Source organism: Phascolarctos cinereus, unplaced genomic scaffold (assembly GCF_003287225.1).
Source record: "Phascolarctos cinereus isolate Bilbo 61053 unplaced genomic scaffold, phaCin_HiC Scaffold_1;HRSCAF=81, whole genome shotgun sequence".
In the NCBI taxonomy this organism is placed as follows: domain Eukaryota; kingdom Metazoa; phylum Chordata; class Mammalia; order Diprotodontia; family Phascolarctidae; genus Phascolarctos; species Phascolarctos cinereus.
The window spans coordinates 200,703,725-200,725,939 of NW_027555514.1; the positions used below are offsets into that span (position 1 = coordinate 200,703,725).

The following is a 22,215-nucleotide window of genomic DNA, read 5'->3' on the forward strand; positions in this document are numbered from 1 at the left end:
GCATAATCCTGAACTCAGCTCATCTCCACAGAAACGAATTCAAAGGACCTTGACCACAACCCCATTACTTCGTATTTCAGTTCTTCCCTTAAACCTAATAAAACTATTCTCTGTCCTCACTATCTTAAGTTTTGCTTGGCCTTGGGGACTTCTACTATTTAATTCCTTAAATCTAAGTCACCCCTATCATCTGCTATCTCTGATTTTTTTGGTCTTTCAAGTGTTGCTAGAAAAAGTCGTAAAACTTTACTGGAACACTATAAATTCATGCCATTTATATTCAACTAAGCCTTCACTGTTCTTCAGCAATATTTATATTCTTCACTTGTTGATTCCTCAGTACATTTCTCCAAAGACATTGTCCCACACCTTTTCTATATACCTCTAGTAACCAGTCTATCTCTCTTTCCCCCATTTCTGATAACTTCACCTCATAGTTTAAGATGAAGGCCATCTGGGCATAGACAGCATCTTTCCATTTCTAGTTTTTTCTGTATCATCTTCTCTTTCCATTCTTTTTCAAAGAAAGAGATGTCTCCCATCCTTAACAGACTATCCGGCTTTCTTTACTCTTAATCCCATTCCTTTCTACCTCTTTCAAACACTATTGTCAGTTATATCTTCTCTAACACTTACATATACAATCTTTCTCTCCCCATTGACTATTTCCCGTCTCCCTATATGCAAGTTGAAATCTCTATTTTGAAAAAAACAAAGAAATCTCCTATTGGACCCTGTTAACAACCCTAAAATTATAATTTTATTTCTTTCCTTTCTAGCTCTCCCCATATTAAGTAAATCTTCCCCTTGACTTTTATCCCTTGGAGTTACTATCCTATTTTTTCCTTTTTTTCCCTATAAAATTCATTGAACTATGAATGCATATTCACTACCTTCATTTTCTTACTATCCAATAAATAAGCACTTATTAAGTCCCTATTATGTGGCAGATGCTGTATTAAGCTCTGAGATTACACGAACAATAAATGAAACAACTCCTGTCGACAAGGAAATTAAATTCTATAGGAGCATATTAGTATATATAGAAAATATATTAAAAAGGAGAAATGAAAATCAGTTAAATACAAGGTGGTTTTAGAGGATGGGTACTAATATAATAATAATAATATTACATTATTTATGTAGAACCTACTATATACCAGGCACTGTGCTAAGCACTTAATTTATTATCTTAAGACTAATGCATCCCTAGAAAGTAGGTACTATTACTATCCCCATTTTATAGTTGAGGAAGCTGAGGCAAATAGAGGTTAAGTGACTTGTGCAATGTCACAAAATTAGTAAATGTCTGAGACTAGATTTAAACTCATATCTTTCTGACTCAGTACTCTACCTAGAGGCCCACTAACAAATAATGAGATCAGGAAAGGCTTCATGGTGAAGGTGGCGCTTTAGCTGCATCTGGAAGAATGACAGGGATTCTCTGAGGCAGAGAGAGGAGGGAGTACATTCCAGGAAAGGTGGACAGACAAGGGATACAAGAGATTGACTGTCATGTACGAGAAGCAAAGAGAAGGCCAGTTTGGCTGGACTGAAGAATGCAGGAGGGAAATTACATAATTGCCAAATCCAAACTTAAAAGAAAATTTTTAATTAGTTTCTCTTTCTTGTCTCTCCCCTTGTCAATATTGCCTCTACACAGGTACCAAAGTAATATTCCTACAGCACTGGTGTCACATATGCCTCCCTTGAATATAAAGCTTCTGGAATCAAAAACAAATTTTCTGTCATTTAAAGCCTTGCAGTCTAGTCCCAGCCTACTTTTTCAGGCTTATTAAATGTTATACCTCTTTATATACTCCACTCTTCTCAGTTTATTTGGAATCTTTGTCAAAAACATTTCTAACCAAACTGGCCTACTATCTGTTCTTCATACAGGACATTCCTTTTCCTTTCTACATTCTCTGTATAGGTTGCTTCCAATGTTTTGAATGTACTTCCTCTATACATAAGCCTCTTGGAAACCTCCCTTCAAAGCACAGTTCCAGAGCCAAGGCCACCACCTATATGAAGCCTTTCCTGATCAACCCAAATACTGAGTACCTCCTTTCTTGCAACTTATTCCAATAAATTTACCTTGTGAATATTTTATATTAACTTATATGCATATATGTTGCTTTCCTAGGTAGAACATAAGTTCTGAAGGCAATGCTAAAGCACACTGTAGATGCTAAATAAATGCTTATTGATAATAGGAAATACAGAAAATATATTTTAGGTGCAATATAAAGGACTGATGAAAGAAACAACAGTCTAGTAGTTCAGAGTACCAAATATAAATTAATGACACTGAAGTTATAAATCCTTAGTAAGAATTATCATTTTTCCTGATATGTGATAGAAGCATTCCATTTAAAGAACGTATATAAACCTAGCACTTCGGATTTTTGCGAATTTTCTCCTTTTAAGAAAATTTGGAGGTTACAGGGGGAAAAGATAGTGTTAAGAAATTTTGTACAGAAAAAATATTCCCCAAAGGATTTGAGTTTTATTTAAATAGGCTTCCAGTAGAACAGAGCCATGCCCATTTGTTACCTCTTGCATTTTAATACCAACTAATTGTGCCCATCCTGCAGATTGGATGGAGCAGACCTTAGTGTAGCGATCCCAGGCCCTGGCTCATCGTGGGGCCTCTTACTGGGCATACCCATAGACACAATGAGGAATGTAGCCCTGGAATCATCTCTCTGGGCACGGATGTATAACATGGCTGGCTCTCATACAAAGGCTTCAAAGTTGTCAGTGATATCTTCGTGGTTGATATCTGTATCCATATGCCATACGGAGCCTGAAGCATGATTAAGGATGTTGGTGGCGTCAAATCCAATGCTGTTACACAGATGATGGGGAATGATCTATAGGGCTTTACTATAAACACCAATAAACAGCTATTGCTTGCTTAGATGGTCCTACAATAATTGCACTTCAGGTAGTCGGAGAATACCGCTTTGATCTCACTGTTACCAGAGTCATTCTTTTTTTTTTTTTTTTTTTTTTTTGGTGAGGCAATCAGGGTTAAGTGACTTGCCCAAGATCACAGAGGTAGTAAGTATCAAGTGTCTGAGGTCAGATTTGAACTCAGGTCCTCCTGACTCCAAGTTTGGAGCTCTTATCTATCGTGCCACCTAGCTACCTCTCACCAGAGTCATTCTTGATGGCCCTCTGACAATGACAACAACAAAACAAAGGCACATTTCTATCTCCTCCTGTAAACAGCTTAGCTCCATCTTGCAGGATAACATGCAGTTTTTGTCTGTAGGCAGCCAGTGAAGAAACTGTACATCTCACCAATGATTTGTGTCTTTCTGAAGAGTTGGTGGCTGTCCAGAACATGTGGGATTAGAGCACTGACAGTGGTCTGAATGGAACATCACTGTCTTCTCAACTACATTTGGTGAGCGCAGAACATGCCCTCGGCACCAAAATACTAAATAGGTTATGTCCCCAGTGGGAACTTCAGACAAGATAACTGAGGCCCCTTAATCTTCTCTAACCTGTCTTACAGAATGTTCTAGTCTGAGTCTAAAGTGGCTTAGTAATCCTCCATTGCATAGATCCAGACTTCTGAATTATCTTTTTTAGCTTTCAATTCTACTTCAACATTCAGCAAGGCAGTCATGGGAGAGGTATATTTTTTGGCTAAATTTCAAACCAAGCAAAATGAAGTTTTTTTGAATGAAACTCTTGACACACATCTGAAACTTCTCAAAAGCACTAGCCTGCAATTTCTCAATGACAGTCATCTTGAGCTGCAGCAGGTCATCTGGCATCATGACAGCATCCAATACCATGGTAGCAAAGGCAAAATCACTTTGGAGTTCAGGGCCATCATGGAACACTTCTCAAGTAACTGCCTCTATTTCTCTTTGTGATCACTCTTCAATAAAAGGAATCTCCTTCAACTTGTTAACTGCCAGTGTGGAAAGTAAGTATTCCTCCATATAGACTTTTATGTGCTTCAGGAATTCTCCTATGAGCAAAGTATTCAAAGCTTTCCCACGAACAACTTTGGTGTCCTGTGACTTAGTGATGTACACTACAGTCTTTTCTGTGGGATGGATAAAATCAAAGAATTTCAGTGTTTGATTATCACTGGAAATTATTGCATTGCCTCTGATGTTAACAATGAGCTAGTCCACTCTTCCCGAGGCCTAGGCTGATGTGAACAGACTTGACAGACTTGATGATTATTGATACTGCTTACAAGACAATGGATTTTTTGGGGAACTGTCTGTACCTTGCTTCATAAGAATAAATGGTGTGGGCATGCTCTTGAATATTAGATTGGAAGTACTTTCAGTAGCCCATTCATCACTCCAATCTGGAAACTTCTAGACAGCCAATCACAGTCTAGCACCTCTGCTACAGAGCCATTGGAAGGACTGGGATATGAGGGCAAGGCCCCACCTTTATTCGGGACAATTAGCTTGAAAATACTATTATAAACAAATGTGTTCATTTCTGAAAACAACATAATTTAAACAATTTTAATTTTTAAAGATTTCATCTTAAAAATTCCATAAGGCACTTCTTTTCAAATAGGCAATGCTAAGCCTTACACATTTAGTACGAGAGTTGAAAAGAGTACTAGACAGAGTAAGAAGTCGTTTAACTTTTGTGCGTCAGTTCCTTCATTTGTAAAACGGGGATAGGACTGTGAGAAAAAAGTCTTGTTCATACTATAAGAGTACTATATAAATTTAAACTTATATAATTTACAGAGAAGGAAATGGGTTCAGATAGGTTAAGTGACTTATATGAAATAACGTATTTAGGATCAGAATCTAAACCTCTCAATTCTCAGTCCGATATTATTCCATTACAACACTCTGTGTAGCCTTCATTTCTTTGTCATCATAGGAACCATTAACAATTCTTATTTTAATAAAAATGCAATAATCAGAAAATCTGAAAAAGTGTTGTTTGAGGCAAACTCTGCATCCCCATCTCAAACCTCTTCTTTAAAAACTAATTTACCATAAAGGAAAATGAAAATCACATTTAAATAAACACATTATCTGAGGATATCAGGACAATATCTTTCAATGATATGTCTGACCTGACTATTAAGAATGATAATTAGTAAAAGAATAGATGAAAAGATATCACACTACAACAATGGACACAAACTTCTGAAGATGATGAACAAAATGATTTAAGTGCCATTAGTACAAAGTGTTGTTTTAAAGTAAAGGATATGACACTTAAATGATACAAATGAAGTTCAAAAGGCATTAATTAAAATAAAACATTTATGGTATTTGCATTAGAATTTGCTGAAGAGAGTCATAGAGATGTAGCAGATACATAGGTCCAGCTTCAGACTCAAGAGGACCTGTTGTCAGATCCTGCCTCCATGGTATACTGATTATGTTCCCCTGGACAAGTCATTAATTTATTAATGCCTCTAAATTACAAAACTGACATATATATTAGTACATGGAGTTTCTTCCCAGATGAAATCACAGATCTGTTTTAAGTTGCTGAAATTTTGAACTATATAGTAAAATAGTAGCAGCTTAATATTTGCTAAACAACAAAATAACACCTCTCTTAACAAACAGGCTGCTTTCTGGTAACACAATGCATTGTCAGAAATTTTGTAATGTAGAGGTAGAAATAAGGAGAAAAAATAATGCATTCCAAGACATGGTTTCTCTACCTGCAATAGTTTTGAGATCCACTGCCTTTCACCTCTTCTTCACCTAAGAAAGACTGTAGCTCCCCAGCTTTCTAGATTAAGTAAGGGACTATGCCCATCTCTCTTATGATGAAGAGATGATAGATAGGTACAATCTGGGTAATGCCTACCTTAGTCTCAGAAATAGATCCCTACCTTCAGCATTTTATTCAAACCTCCTCTGCAATGGAAGAGATAATTAAACGTTTTAGCTTATACAATTCAAGTCATAAACTACCTAGTAATATAAGAGTAAACAGGTAGTAAATAGTCCTGGCAAAAATATTTCACCCATAATGCATTTTGTTGTTGTTCAGTTATTTCAGTTCTGCCCAACCTTTATCACCATTTTTCTTTTTGGCAAACATTTGCCATTCCCTTCTCTAGCTCATTTTACATATGGGGAAACAGGCAAACCAGGTTAAGTGACTTAACCTGGGTCACACAGCTACTAAGTATCTGTAGCAAATCTGAACTTAGGAAAATGAGTCTTCTGCCTCCAGGTTTCGTACTGTGCCACTCAGCTGCCCAATTCTATCAATAAGAAAACAGTAAATCAGTTCTTTTACCACTGAGAATCTGCCATGGTAAAAACAGCTAAAAGCACTTTCTTATATAGCCATGTAAAATGGAGTAAGATAAGGATAGAGACTGAATCTATGATTTCATTGGTACTGGGAACTCCAAGGTAAGGAAACAAGAGAGGAAGGGAGAAGATTCGTAAAAGGGACTGAATTTGATTTCAGCAAAGGATTGCTGTGCAGGAGGGAAAGGAATAATGCAAGTAAAGGTATGGAGGCTGGAAAGGGTTAATAGGGTTATGTCAAGTAGTTAAAATGGTTGTATAGCAAATAAAATGAAATAAAATTAGAAAGGCAGGGTGGCCCCAGATGGTAGAAGACTTTGAATGTCTAGCTAAGGAGTTAGAATTTTACTCATTAGGCAAAAGGAAATCATTTCAAGATTTTGAATGGTGACATGATCATATCCATGTAAAAGGAAAATAAATCTGGAAGAGACTAACATTAGATATACAAGGGGAGAGTGAAGGAGTCAGATAACACCAAAGTTTCAAATATGTAAATCTGAATGGACTGGTGATCCCATACAGAAATAGTGAACTTACAAAGAAAGACTTATTTTGGGAGAAAAATATTTAACTTGATTTTTTTTTCACGTGAGGCACACAGAGGGTAATAACCTATAGGTAGCCTGTGGTACAGCTCTGGACCTAGAGGAGATCAAGGCTGGAGATAAGACGTGAGATTTGCTTACACAGAGATAAATCAATTGAAGATATGGGAATAAACAATATTGCCAAGATTTAATGTATTTATATGAGACAAAAAGAACTACTATCCTTTTGTGAAAAATTATCTTTCCAGTAGGGGAAATTTTAATAATTCTTTGTAAAAACTGAGTTAACTCTTTATGTTCGGGTGTCCACACCCTATTGTTTAGAAGACTAAAAGGAGGTAATTTTATTTATGCATGGTGTCCTTGACAGTATTATGAAATCAGGTTTATCTTGTTAGCTCTCAGGAATATTAGAAGGACCTTATGACAAGAAATCTTTAACATTTTGTCATGTTCTTCAGTAGCACGGTTCGATGTATATGCTATTTGTATTTCCAAACTAATAATTTGAAATAAAGTTTACTTCCTTCTCATAAAAAACAATAAAACACAAATAAAACTCAGATGTTCTTATCATCAAGGTCACTGCTAATTGTGCTACACTTTTCTCTTTATCCTAATAGAAAGTTCAGACATAGAGGAAATAGCTTAGTTTTTCAAACAGCATCTGGAACCCTTGGGAAACAATTCATTCTAGTCAGATGTCCCAAATATGATAGCATACATATCAATACATACCAGTATTTTATTGGAAAATTTCCTGAAAACTATCATACACTTTCTATACTTCTAGTACCACATTTTAAGAAGTAAATTAATAAACTGGAATACATCCAAAGAAGAGTGATTAGAATGGTGAAAGACCTGCAAAATATTCCATGGTGAAATCATTTGAAAGAACTGAAGATGTTTAGCCTTAATAGAAGAATGCTTTGTGGAGACAACCGCTATAAAGTATTTGATGAATTATGATGTAAAAGAGGGATTAGACTTCTTTTACTTGACCCCCAAGAGTAATAACTAGAAGTAGCAAGAGGCTAATTTCAATTCTTTATCAAAAACATATTTCCAACAATGCTAACATTGTCCAAAAGTAAAATAAGCTGCTTCAGGACATGCTGAGTTCATTATCATCAAGTAGACGTTATATGATGATCTGTCAGATATGTTGTAGAGTCTAAAGTCCCTTCTAACTCTGACATACAATTCTGATATGGACTGTTTCACAGACCTCTACATAAAGTGATTTTTAGATAATGCAAATTTGCCTATGGATGTTGGAAATGGAGGGAGGAGGCTGGCACACAGTTAAAAGAGCTAGGGACAAAGAAGAGCAGGAGGAGGAACCTAGAGGAAGAACATGAAGTGGGGAAGACACGTGGGGGCCAGACACAAACACAGCAGAGGACAGGCATGACACACAGGGGCTAGAGATAGACACACAGCACCCAAGTATGAACAGACAGAGGATGGGAACCAGGGCAGGACAAAGGGTCTCCTCTCAAGCCAAACCCTCAATCCAGTGCCAGTGGAAGCCTCTCTCTGAATCTGCTCTGCTTTCACTTGAAGGGTTTTGTTTCTTTGTGGTAAGGGGTGAGAAGCCATGGAATGTCAAGTAGAGGAGCAGGAGTGATGAGAAAGAACATAGTATTGTAAAGTTAACAGAGGAGGTTTTTGGGAATGTGGATTTCTTTTAGAATTCTTAACATAAAGTTGAATTTACATAAAGAGAATTTAGATAAAGCAAGAAGTGTCCATATATAAAACTCTGGTTTTTCAATGTTTGTGCTATGCTATGGATAAAATAACAGTAACAAACATAAATGACCTGTAACAAAATAATGGATTACTTAGGTGGTAATTTTACATAGCATGACATAGTGGATAGAAGGCCAGTCTTGTAATCAGGAAGACCCATATTTAACTGTGAAACCACAGGCAAATTACTTTACTTCTAAGTGCCTCAGACAAATATGACTGACAAACAAATTACCAATATCTATCATCAGTGGAAAAATTTCCACACCAAGAGTTCTCCACACCTATGAATCCTTAGATCCAAACACCCTCCTGGCTAATTAATGATATTAGTTGGCACACCTTCATCTTAAAACTCATCTTTTTCAATTAAATTTTCCTACAAATATTCATAGCAACAATTTCTCCAAATGTAAAACATGGTTTTTATGAAACTTTAAGGCTATTTTTCAATGCAATTAATTAACCTAACCACAACCAAAGTGTGATGATCAAACTATCTCCTACCCCACAATCCCCAATTCTGACATTTCATTTTTTCTTTCATAATTACAGTCACTTTTATATTTAATAATAATTGCCCCATCCAAATATTTTCCCCTTATTCCATGATTTAACTCTTCTTTCATAAGATATTTTTTATATTTATACATTTCCTACAACTTTCTATGTCTCTTCTTTAATTGATATTTCACCTTCATTTGTAAGGATTAACTGAATAGGGAAATACTACTCACTAAGATTCATTTGTATCTGTACTATTAATGCATCTTTTAATGTCCATGTGTAAGTAAACAAAGACATAGAAAAAGTCCTCTAAAAATAAACCTTCATCAAATATTATCAATGTCCACTACAAATGTTTGGCAAGATATGTATATCCTTAGTAGTGTAGTTCTGAGCTGCATGTGGCTGTTTTTCCCTTCACAGTACATAGTTATTTTATTTAGTGTCTCTTCATTGCAAGCTATTCTTCTCTTTCATTATTTATTGATTCTACCTTTTGCTACTTTCATGCCTTTCACGTCCTTTTTATACTTCTCGAAAATTTCTCTTCCTTTCCCTGAGCTTCTTGACTTCTGAGGGAAAAAGAAAAGCTGATCTTTTGTAGACAATTACCAGTCAAAGCGCTCCTGTCCTTTCATGAAGGGAATTAAGAAACCAAAGTGTGTCGGTTTTAATCACAGAATTTCAGAACTGGCAGAGAACCTGAAGCTCATTATTTACTTAAACCCCACATTTTGCACATGAGAAAACCGAGGGTCCAGTTAGACTAAGTGATTTGTTAGCTACGTAGAGTCTTGGCCAATTTCCTTAAAGTTGGGCATGGTTCTTTGTTACGCTGCCTCCCTTTGAAGTAACATAATTGTTGTTACTTAAAATGACAAGGTTTTATCTGTACAAAGTTATTGTCTTGAAAATTTCTGAGAGCAGCTGGCAGGGTAAATTCTAACTCTTATTCAGCAAATTGATCAAAACTGACTAATAAAACATAGAATCCAATTCAATTTTGATCAATGCAAAGAAGGCCCTTCATGGAAAAATCGTTATGTCCCCTAAGAGATACAGCAAGCAACATTTTAACTGCCACCTTAACTAAAAGAAGAAAAAAAAGGGACTTTTTTTGCTTGAGATTCTTAAGGAATCAGGCCACCAATTTCTTTATTTCCATTCATTCAATAAGTATCAAAAATAAGTATCAAGTTCTGGCTTTGTGCAGGCACTTGTGTTACACGCTGTGTGTGAGGGGGGAGGAGGAAGGGGCAGAGCTGCGGAGGGAAAGAGTGGAACAAAAGTAAATAAAATACTATCCTGTCTTTGGGGAAAGTTAAGACACATGCACAAATCACTATAACATAAGACAAAATGTGCCAATAGGTGATATCATTCCAAATGGATTTTTCTTTAAACAAAACAAGTCAGAAAACTGCTTAAATTCTTACAAAGCACTTTACATTCTCATTTGATCTTCGCAACAATCAAGTCAAGTAGGCTGTAAAGGCATTATTATCCCCATTTAACAGATAAGGAAACTGAAACTCAGATAATTTAAGTGGCAAGTCTATGGTACCATGGCTGGAAAGTGTCAGAAAGGGTATTCTTACCCAGGTTTGCTCCTGACCCCAAGTTCAGGCTCTTTCCACAGCACCACACTGCTAGAAAAGATAAAAAGTGCTATTGGAGATAGGAAAGACCACTTCTAGTAGAGGAGAAAGGGTAAAGGAGCTAATTTTTGAATTAGGCTACAAAGGATAAGATGGATTTTGAATAATGGAAATTCGAAGGAGGGTTGGAGATGTAGAAAGAGAAGTATAGTACAAAGTGGCATGGAACAATCAACAATATATTTTGCAGGGCCAACAGGGTATACCTAAGGTAACAGTTGAAGATAAGTAAATAGGCAATAAGTAAGTAAATAGAGATTGCAAAGACCAACTAAGCCATAAGGAAATTAATCTTTTGGTGGTACAAAGAATGTATTCAAGGGGTGATGAAATTGGAGTGGGAAAAACAAATGGAGGCAATCAATAAGGATTTTAAGACCTTTTCTGGGTCTTTAAACTGATTTAGAGGTGTTGCTGACTATCATTCACACAAAAAGGGCCCTAATGCTGAGTATTAGTGTATATTGAGAGGGCAGCAACTACATCAAAATATTTTATTTGCACACTATCCATAAACACATTTATAGAAAAGTAGTGAATTCACCAGATGCTGTAACATAATAGCTGGAAGTAAGCATAAATGAGTGGCCAGGACATAACGAAAGAAGGAATTTTGAAGGGCTTCCCTTCTGGAAGGAACAGATGAAAACATGTACTATATTTGTTTGTATAAATGAAAAGAATGAATAAGATAAATATTCCTGAATACTTCTATTTAAAAAGACAATCAAGATTTATAAATTCTTCTTGAAATTTGCAACTAATTTCCTGTAAATCAATTGCAACTATAATTTACATATCTTCTATAAATCATGTTTGTCAAAAATTTTCCTTACAAAAAGTGTTGATAATACTTTTTCTATTCACTGTACTGTAATATACAACAGAACACACTTCTACAAAATTAAAACTCCTTTTAAAAAAACACTTATATACTTGAAACCCACCTTTTTCAATTAAATTTTCTACAAATATTCACACCAAAAATTTCTCCAAATTGTAAAATCACTGGAAAAACAGATTTTATAAAATTCTGGGGCAATTTCTCAATACAAAAATTATTAATAACAACTCAATGTGTGCTATTCAAACCTGCCAACAAAAGTCCTTTTATATCTCCCACTCCTACACCCCAATTTTTACATTTTATTTTTTTTCTTTCATATTAGTATAACTAAATGTGATAATAATTGCTCCTATCCAGATATTTTCCCCTTACTCCATAAAAGATTAACTGAATAGGAAAAAAGACTAACAGATTTATTTGCATCTATGTTATCAATGTATATCTTATGTACTTTTATAAGTAAACAAAGACTTATAACAAGTGCTCTAATAATAAACTTTTACGTAGTATTTCAAATGTCCACTATAAACATTCAGGAAGACCAAAAAAAATGATAGAATGACAGAATTTAAACAAATTCATATTATTCCTGACCATAATTCCTTAACTGTGTGTTTTAAAATATTAAGTACTGAAAGCTAGAAGAATTCTGTTAACTCCTCTACTTTTTTCTTTTTATATACAGAAAGAAATGTTGACATTAAAACAAAAAAGTCAATGATTAAGAACTAAAATGTAAAGGATTCCTAAAACTCTGGGCTCTTAGCATCTACAGTTATTTTAGTAATCACATTTATAAATACTTTGTTTTTAATAGTGAATTCTTATAACTCAGAATGTATAGTACTTAAAACAATGGCTTGAAAATATCCATTTTATTTTATTTTTCAATCTTATTATAATCATTCTAGCAATAGCTAATAAACAATTAAGAAGTCATTAATACCACTTATCTTCCTATATTTATACCAATGAAATAAAATAATGGTAATTTAATATACTTTCAAATATTTACACACACACATTTTTTTCCGCTGGTATCCCTTGGTCAACCACTGTGATGACAATCTTATTTAGATTGATGTTGACTACAAAACCAACAGGACATCCATAATCTAAATTTAAATAGATGTAATTGGGCTTATTTTCGTTAATAAAATGATTATGTCAATTACAGCAAAAGTAAGTTTAATATTTTCAACACTCATCTGATTAGTAATTATTACAATCAAAAAAAAAATAATTCTCTCCATCCTCCAAATTAAACTAGATTTGTATTTTGGGGAAGAGACATAGACGCTATAAACTTCAGATGAGAAAATTCTCCAAATGATCTTTCAATACAGTATTAGAGAAGTTACCGAGGATTGTAACAGTTAGATGTACACATACACTGTGATGATAATGGCAGTTTACAATTTTCTCATGTGTATATGGTATTAATAACACAACAGGCCATACTCTCTAAAGACAAACAAATAAGCTCTACTTTCTTGGTATACCTTAAAGGACTGGAAAAATTAGACAAGTCTAATTTGAAAATACTAGACAATATTTCTTTCAAGATTTTATATTTGCCCAAGCCTTTTTAGTATTTCTTATTATGGGGTATGTGTATGTATATTTGTATAACAGCAGTTATAGTTATATGTTCCCCCTTAAGTACATAAAGTTATATGTTCCCTGTTAAGTATTTATCCAAATACAATATAAACTCCTTGAGAGAGAGGTAATTTCATTTTTATGTTTGTATCTCTAACACCTAGCATAAAGCCCTTAATAAATGCTTATTGAATTGAAATGAATTGTAGACTGCAGTTTTACAACACTAGCTTTAAATTCCATGTAATAAACTTCATTTCTGTTTTTGCAGATTGATCTCTCAGAAATCAATGTGTGCAATGAAATCTAGAGCCTTTATTTTCACTTACTCTATTTGCTTATTTAAAAAAAAAATCTTTCCTTCAACAAAATTTTATAATCAACAGGAACTTGAATCCACTTTTCCTGAAGATAAAAATCTAACAATGTTTTAACACATATTAAAAGAAACTATCTGATATTTGTGAGATTTGGTTATTAGTAACAGTGAAAAATATTTTAACTTTAATGAATTACCTTAACAAAATCTCTATCAGTTTTCTCCTTCCATTCTTCTCCAAATACAGTAGAAAATGATCCTAAAGCTATAAGCATAAAAAATACATTAAGTAAAAAGAAAGTATACATTTTCATTTAAATCCTTACTAATATCCATAAGTTTGCAAAATCTTCAACAATGAAAGGCCATTTTAAAGTTTCCTATTAAAAAATACTTTTACAGTAAAGAATAGTACATTTCATTATTGTAGTGATTGAAGGAAACAATCAAATGGTCTATATTTCATGTACCTATAACTCTTACACCCTGAATAGATACAATTTTTGGTCTCATGGGCATCCAGAAGGAAATACTTTATTTTAGGAAATAGTTAAAAAGTGTTTAGTTTTCACTTATATGGGGAAAAAATATTTAAGTTGCAGGTCAATCGATGGCTGCCCCAACATGCCGTATCTAACGAAATTTTATACAAGATCATATGTTATCCCAACACTGTTACGTCTAACTATTATGTCTTATATCATATTCAGGAAATGGAATGTGGAACGTTCATGATACAATCTAGAGATGAACTCTGGTGATGAAATCCTCATACTGTTAAGAATCCCCACAAATGACAGCTTGTTTTGTTTTAGAAAACCTAAATACATTGTGATTCATCTGGGTGGGGAAAGTTTCATGTAATGAAATAATTCTTACTTAGAAGATAACCAATTAGTTATCTGTTGGCTGATAACGTTTTATTTATCCATCATACTAATGCATACATATATTAACAAATATTCTTCCCTACCATTTCTCAAAATGGAGGGACTCATAATATTTATTAAAGAACTGCCAGCAAATATGCCTATCTTTAATTGAGAGCCTTATACCTTAAAAAATGAGATACTTGTAATGAGTTATTTAGTAATGAAAGAATTAATTCAATATTGCTCTTAAAATATAACAGCACAGTAACAAATACTGGCAATGTGAAAATTATACCTTATATGAAATCACACCAGTTAAAAAATAAAAGCCAAACAATACATGTGACAAAGAGTTTGGATAAAACATTTTCAGGAAAAGTGCTAAAGTTGTGATATTCACATGTCCTTTTAAAAAATAAAATCTAATTCTAAATATTAAGTAAAATAATGTTACTATTGAAATATCCCAAACAGTTACATCAAAGCAACTAATATTTTAAAATCCACAAATGTAACAAAAGTATAACTGTAAATATTTCTGTTACATAAGACATTTTCTGAAATTACTATTAATTAACTTTTTTAGGCTACTAGAAGGCTATTTTAGGGAATAGGTGTAATAACTTATAATAATAAATAATAGTTGGGTTACTGCATTTCTTGAATCAACTAACACAGAAAGTACTTTGCCTAGTAAAGCATGATCAACATACCAAAAACAAAAATCATTTCTGTTTTCCTTGAAAAATAAAATAATTTATTTACCAAGAGTTCCCTTCTCAAACTGAATCTGCCAATGATATTTTAAAGGGGATAATGTATTAAATAATGTTATTAAAGATATTAGATAAATTGATAAATAGGATTACTAACATGCAGTCTGGTGCATTGGAAAGAATGTCAGATTTGGTGTCAAGAGATATAGATTTGAGTAATGGCACTGATTTATTAAGGGATACCGTAGGAAAGTTACACAATCTATTCAAGGTTCAGTTTCCAAATCTCTAAAATGAGCAGAATAATTGCACTACTTACCTCACAGAATTGCTATAGAAAACACTTGGTAAACTACTTATTTATACCATGAGTACACCCAATGTACTATGATACCCAAGCTTTTTATTACATGAAATTCTGGTTTAATACTCTACAAAATAAACATTCCACATTAGGAAAAAAATGTGAAATGTCTTTGAGAAATATTACATCTACTTTATAAAAGCCTAAATTTAAAATCCGATCCTTTGAAAAAAAGAAAGCCCCTTAAATATCTTAACTGTTTTCAAACACCAAAATGTAGGGAAAATTATTTTCTACTGATACCTAAAAGCCTCATCTGACAATTAAACAAGGTCTTCATAAGTTCTTTTTAGTACTTTAAAATTTTAAATATACCTACAATTTAGGTTAAAGATGTATAGGGGGGAAGTAATCGGTAAATAATAATTAAAGGCAAATTTATTATATTTAACCACAAATATAATAAAAAATTAAACCTATTTTCTCATTTCCAAAAATGAGATGTGACAAATGAAAAATAGCTACTAGAGGGAAAATAAATGTTCCCAGGTATAAGAAAATCTGTTCTTAGCTTCAAGAAAATTCATCACTAACATTTACCAGATTGTTTCCACCATACCTTCAACTTCAGCATGTAAAGTTTAAAAGATGATAAGTAATTTATGGAGACCCTCCTAAAAACGGACCTAGAAAAATATTTCACTTTCTTAAGTAGAATTATTACACCAATTACTGAAAGAATAAAATCATTCTTGTTCAAACATCAATCCTCAGCTACACGGATACCTTTTGGAAACTTTATCTTCAAGGTGCCAAAACTGAACATATTTTCTTTAGAGTGTGAAATAACTTCCAACAAAAAGATTAACGGCTAAAGAACATTAAAAGATTGGCTAAATGTTACCAATTTACATGTCCATAAACATTACCAGGGAATTTGCAAAACGCTTTGAATAGTCCTCTAGAGAACCAAGAATCACCTTGGTTCTTTCCATATCTTCCTAAAATTATTTTTATTTATTTATTTATCCTCACACAGATATATCCACATCTACGTCAATATCTATAACTAAAACCAAGTCCAAGTCAAATTCCGAGTAATCATATGTAGCAGAGTATATCCCAAAATAAAATATACTTACTAATATTAGACTTACAAAACCCACTAAACCAAAGTTGCAAACATTAAGTTATTTCATCAGAAAAATGCTTTATCACTAAATAATTAAATGCTTTATCACTAAGTGATTAAAAAGCATAAGTAATAAATGATTTACAATATGATAGTAAATTCCTAGTCTGTGTACACAAAAGTTAAATATTCAGATTTCTAAATAATGAGAGAAAATGTTTTATTTATTCTTTCATCTTATCCACTTCTAAGAAATATTTTATAATGGCAATTTTATCTTTGAAGAACAAATAACTGTGGTTAAAGTAATTCTGGATAAATAAAACAGTAACATTTTGGGGAAAAGAATCCAAAAGTAATTCTATACTACTGCCAATCAGCTAATTTACAGACCATCTTGGTCACAACAACTATTGCCCTCTTTTTCCTACTAAGTGTAAGAGCAAGAAATATAACTTTGTAAGCTCTTAGCATAAAACAAACATAAACACTGGAAAAATTAGTCTAAGAATCACAGTCAACCCTCCTTACAAAGAGAAAATTTCAGAGAATGTGAAAATAGTTTGATTTAAAATAAAACAACAAAAGCTTACAGCTTAAAAATATAAGCATGCCAAACATCTGATAAATAATAATAGGCTCATTCTGGCACCAAATTTGTAAATACAGTGACTTACAACTTCAATTTTGGTTACATACTCAGAAAAATGTGGTCATTTCCTTTTGTCAAAATAGCACAGAATTTAAGATACTGAAAAAAATTACTCAATTGAATTTAACATTTTAAGTGTAAACAGAATGTAAGTTTACTACAACTGTGAAGTAATTTGTTGCTAAGCAACTTCTGTTATTAAGACTCACCACAAAAATTAATTTATGGATGGGTAAACATCAAATATCACTTTCTACCTCATCAAAATACCAGAAGACTTGATGTCAGAAATAAGAAAAAACCTTTCCAACTTAATGCATGTATTATAGGATAATAGCTATGAAAAATGAAAAATTCACCTTCTTATTGATCACTCCCTTATTCTTACCTTGATAAATACAATAAATTCAACTTAAAACTTACTGTCGTCAAACACCCCAGCATTAGCAAGTAATAAAGTGATGATTTTAGGGTCTTTTTCAAGTTGCATGACGTGCTTGCTTTCATTTGACAGAAGAGTGCATACATTAATAGCAAAGTCCACTTCATTTGGGAGTCCAGATAACAGGGAAAGCACCAATTTATTATAATCATTTGGCGAATTGAAGTCCATAGACAGCCCATAGCTTTGACGAAGATAATCTACCAAAGATATAAAATAGTAAAAAACAAAAGAAACCAATTACTCACATGTCTCATGGATAAACTACTACTTCAAATAATTCCCTAAACTTTATTTGCAGCTAATAAATTTGAGTAATTCTTTTTTCTTTTAAAGAAAAAAAGTTCAAACTTTGTTTTAAAACATATTAACCAGAACTGTATGGGTTCAACCTTGTATATTCTTAAAATTTACCTTACTTAATTTAAGATTATGCATCAATCATCTGTGATTTCATTAGAGTAAATACTCCCTCCAATGCCACAGCCAGCAATACCTCTCTCTACTCAAGTAGATGCTCTGGGTGAAATGCTAAAGGCCCCAAAACTTACCACCTAGCAGCCAACCAACTGGTAATGAGACTTTCTGAAGTAAGCCAGGCTGATCACTATGAAACAATCTGTCTTTTCACTATACCCGTATTTAGGCTTTCCAAGTCAAGATCTGCTGGCACAAACTTTGAGAACCTCAGGTCACCACCACATGCTGCCCTACATCATTATTAAAATACAGAAAAATGCACATTCACTATAGGATACTGTTTATATTTGAGGGATTTAAGCTTTACTGAGCCATGATTCTAAAGTTACATGCATTGCTCATTTTAATACAACATAATTTAATACTGTTGTAAGTTGATCCATATAAACCTAACTACATTTACCTGGAACTATTTCTTGGCTATTTAATGGTAGGGTTATTGAAGCTAGCAATTCTATAACCAAGGGTCCAGTGCCACTGAATCTGTGAGCTTAACAGAAAGACTTAGGGTCTGTAAAGTAAATATTTGCTAATTAGGGTATCCCCTAAGTTTATGTAATATTTGATTAATTCACAAAAACTCCTCAACTTTAGTTGAAAAAAATCTTATTGCCAGGTCCTGTCCTGCATCTAGTGGCCCACAGCAAAGCCTTAGCAGCTGAGAAGGGGAGGGGAGGGCAAGGGTAATGGAACACAGACACAATAAAGAGAAGGGGTTAAATAGGGAACTTGGAAGGGAAGGAAAAGAAAGAGAGAAAGAATAAGGGAGGAAGAACAAGGGGGATGGGAGAAAGAGGAGAAAGATGGAAATGTAGAAGAAGGAAAGGGAGAAAGGAGGAAGGGAAGTAAAGAAAGGAGAGGAAAGAGAAGGTAGGGAAGGAAGGAAGGAGAAATCATAAAAGCACATTAATATATACTTTAGAAACATTAGGACGGAAAAATTTTTTTAAATTTTTGACTGAAAGATGCATTATCTGTTATCTACCATCACAAAACGTCAACTAAGAGAGGTAAGCAATTTCGTTTTTCTCACCCTGAGCATATAAAATAGTTCTAAGAATGCCTGCAACTACAATATTTCAAGATATGCATTATAACAGAGTAATAAATGATTGAAAAAGTCTTCATAAAACACAAAAGCTGATTATATAAAATCAGGTAAAATTTCTTAAACTTGAATAAAGAATTCTTATGGAAAACTCTGAATAGTAACAATAGAAGTATCCCCAAACTAAAACCTACTGAATGAGATTCTGTTTCAATACATATGCCCATGATAGGAAACCAAGTACAGTCAAGATTTCTTTTTAATAGTACTCTATATATTACCACACCTGCTTAAGGATGTCACTTAGGCACAGTTTAATTATCAACAAATGCAAAATGTGAATTTAAATTTCCTGGCTATTACTGGAGAATAAGATATGAGATATTCAATAGAAACTTGTCATATTTAATATGATTCCCTTTTTATGGGGTTGGGACCTATAATTTCATCAGTGTCGAGAGCATCCAGGTGAAGAAACAAATCTGCACAAATCTACTTAATTACCCTATCAGGGTCTTGCTTTCCTTGTACATAAAATGAAGGCCTTGCGCTAAAGGATTTCTCAGGTATTTCCAACTCTACAATTCTATAATTTCAAGTAACCAATTTGAAGTTTTTGACTTTCACAATCTTTCTTCTGAAGAAGCTGTCACTAAACAAAGTCTCATAGGATCACAGCACTGGATAACAGTGGTAGGAACAAAGACAGGATATACAAAATGTACGAGAAAAGGAATACTTTCAGAATGTGTGTATGCATGCGTGCATGCATAAAACTATAAAGGAAAAAAGAGAGGAAGAGGAGAAAGACCAAGTACTTAAGAAATTGAAAAAATATTATAAACAGAATACCCAAATGTATTCACACTAATGGCAGATGACCTAAAAATTAAGCCCAACATAAAATATGACCAATATGTTTATCCTTACTAAAAGTTATTAGCAAGAGTAGGAAATACTCCCAAAGGAACCTTTTAGAACCACATCTTAGTATCAATTTGTGACATTTAATTACAACAATTTACTACTAATAATAATAGCAAGATATCACTAATATAGTGCCCTAAGGTTTCCAAAGCCCTTTATAAGTTACATCATTTAATTCTCAAAACAACACTAGGAGTTAGATGCTATTACTATATCTCTATTTTACAGATAAGGAAACTGAGACTTATACATAGCTATTAGGTGTCTTTGGCAGGAATCGAACCTAAATCTTCCAGATTAGCTAAGTATTTTATAGTTACAATTTTATACTGTAAATTAATCAAAACTGGAGTAGGCAATTTAACAAACTGCTTTTATAGATTTTTTTTTTGGTCTAGTCCTATAATTTCATCAGCTCAAGCAATTTACAGTAAGGAACTCCCTTCAAAATCTAGATCATTAACTTCTATGTAATTTAGAATCTAACAGAGTAGATTGAGGCATTAAAAAATTAAGTGGCTTGATCATGAGCAATTTGAAATCAAGTATTTCTAAATAAAAGGCCATTCCTCTATCAATGAATGAGAAGCCAACAAGCATTTACTGAAAACTTAGTATATATACCAGGCACTGTGATAAGCACAAAAGATTCAAACAAAAGAAATAAAAATAATAATGATCTCAAGGAACTTAAATTTGGGGGATAACTCTCAAGGTAGCTATGAGAATAAAATGAGAGTTTAACACAGTGGCTATCATAAATAGTTGCTAGATAAAGGCTAGCAATGATGACTATCATCATTACCATTACTATTACAACTACTACTACTCAGACAACATATATATAAATAGGTACACAGGCTATCCTCAAAGTCTTAGTGCTGTTTTAAATTTTAATAGCTTAAAACTGCACTAAGACTTTGAAGTTGCTTTTTGTTTGTTTATTTGGTTTTTTGTTTATTTGTTTTTTGGTAAGGGCAATTGGGGTTAAGTGATTTGCCCAGAGTCACACAACTAGTGAGTGTTATGTCTCTGTGGCTGGTCCTCCTGACTCCAGGGCCAGTGCTCTCTCTCCACTGTGCCATAGTTTAGATATGAGATACACATAAGTGCCTTGATTTTTTTCATAATTTACTAATTCGTTTATTAAAAAGAAGACAGGATCTTTTAAAAATTCTGCTCCCTCAACTTTAAGCTCTATTATAATGTCTGTCCATTATAATTGCAATAAAAGCTAGGAATCTTACACTATATTCCTTAGCACCAAACAATGAATGGAATCAAAGTTAGTTATATATAGAAGTTACTTTCTAAATCGTAACTACAGAAAACTGAATTATGATTGTGGTATTATACTTTGATTCCTTCTGGGAATAAGAAGTTACTGCTGTTTCTTCAAATCCAACTGATAATATCGTTAGTATAAATCTGATATGTCATAGTCTCTATTTAAAATATATGCATACACATATATAAGGTAGTCCCTAAAAAAAAAAAATACAAGAAATAGGGCTAATAATCTGAGAGAAGGAATCCCTTTCAAGTACCACCTCAAATCACAGCACTTTATCTCCTTTACTTTAGAAAGATATTTCCTTAGGCTCTCTCTTCAACTATTTTATTCTCCTTGTTATTTTTTTAACCCAAATGGTGTCTTTCTCTTTCTAGGTTGTCTGTCCTTTTTCTCCCCAGGATAACTTAACTTGTTATTTGTGCTTTCCTATTACGGCTGGAGTTAGTTTAGATTAGGGTAAGAACTACTGGAGGGACTTTTATTGTTATTCTTTAAAAAAAAGAAGATTCACTAATTTGTTTATTTTTAGTTTTCAACATTCACTTCCACAAGATTTTGAGTTCCAATTTTCTCCCCATCTCATCTCTTCCCTAACCCCAAGAAAGCGTGCATTCTGAATATCCTTTCCCCTAATCTGCCCTCCCTTCTATCTCTCTGTCCCCTCTTCTCCTATCCCCTTCCTCTTCTATTTTCCTGTAGGGCAGGATAGATTTCTATACCCCATTGCTAGTATATCTCATTTCCCAGTTGCATGTGAAAACAATTTTTTTAACATTTGTTTTTAAAACTTTGGGTTCCAAATTTTCTCCCTTCCTCCCT

The 22,215-nt window shown here is 33.3% G+C and overlaps 1 protein-coding gene across 7 annotated transcripts in view; it reads right to left on the minus strand.

Moving 5' to 3' along the window:
* The window catches only part of ARID2 (AT-rich interaction domain 2), a 221,431-nt gene that overhangs the window by 76,742 nt on the left and 122,474 nt on the right, over positions 1-22,215 (minus strand). For 5 of the 7 annotated variants that reach the window (XR_013487354.1, XR_013487353.1, XM_078156445.1 and 2 more), the window contains 2 exons: positions 17,629-17,847; positions 13,727-13,794 (listed from right to left, as the gene is read on the minus strand). Coding sequence is in view for 5 of the 7 variants with exons in the window: in XM_078156445.1 (XP_078012571.1) it covers positions 13,727-13,794; positions 17,629-17,847 (287 nt within the window). In the remaining 2 variants the exon portion in view is untranslated. The remainder of the gene's footprint in view (positions 1-13,726; positions 13,795-17,628; positions 17,848-22,215) is intronic. The other 2 variants (XM_020973722.2, XM_078156450.1) reach the window with 1 other exon arrangement.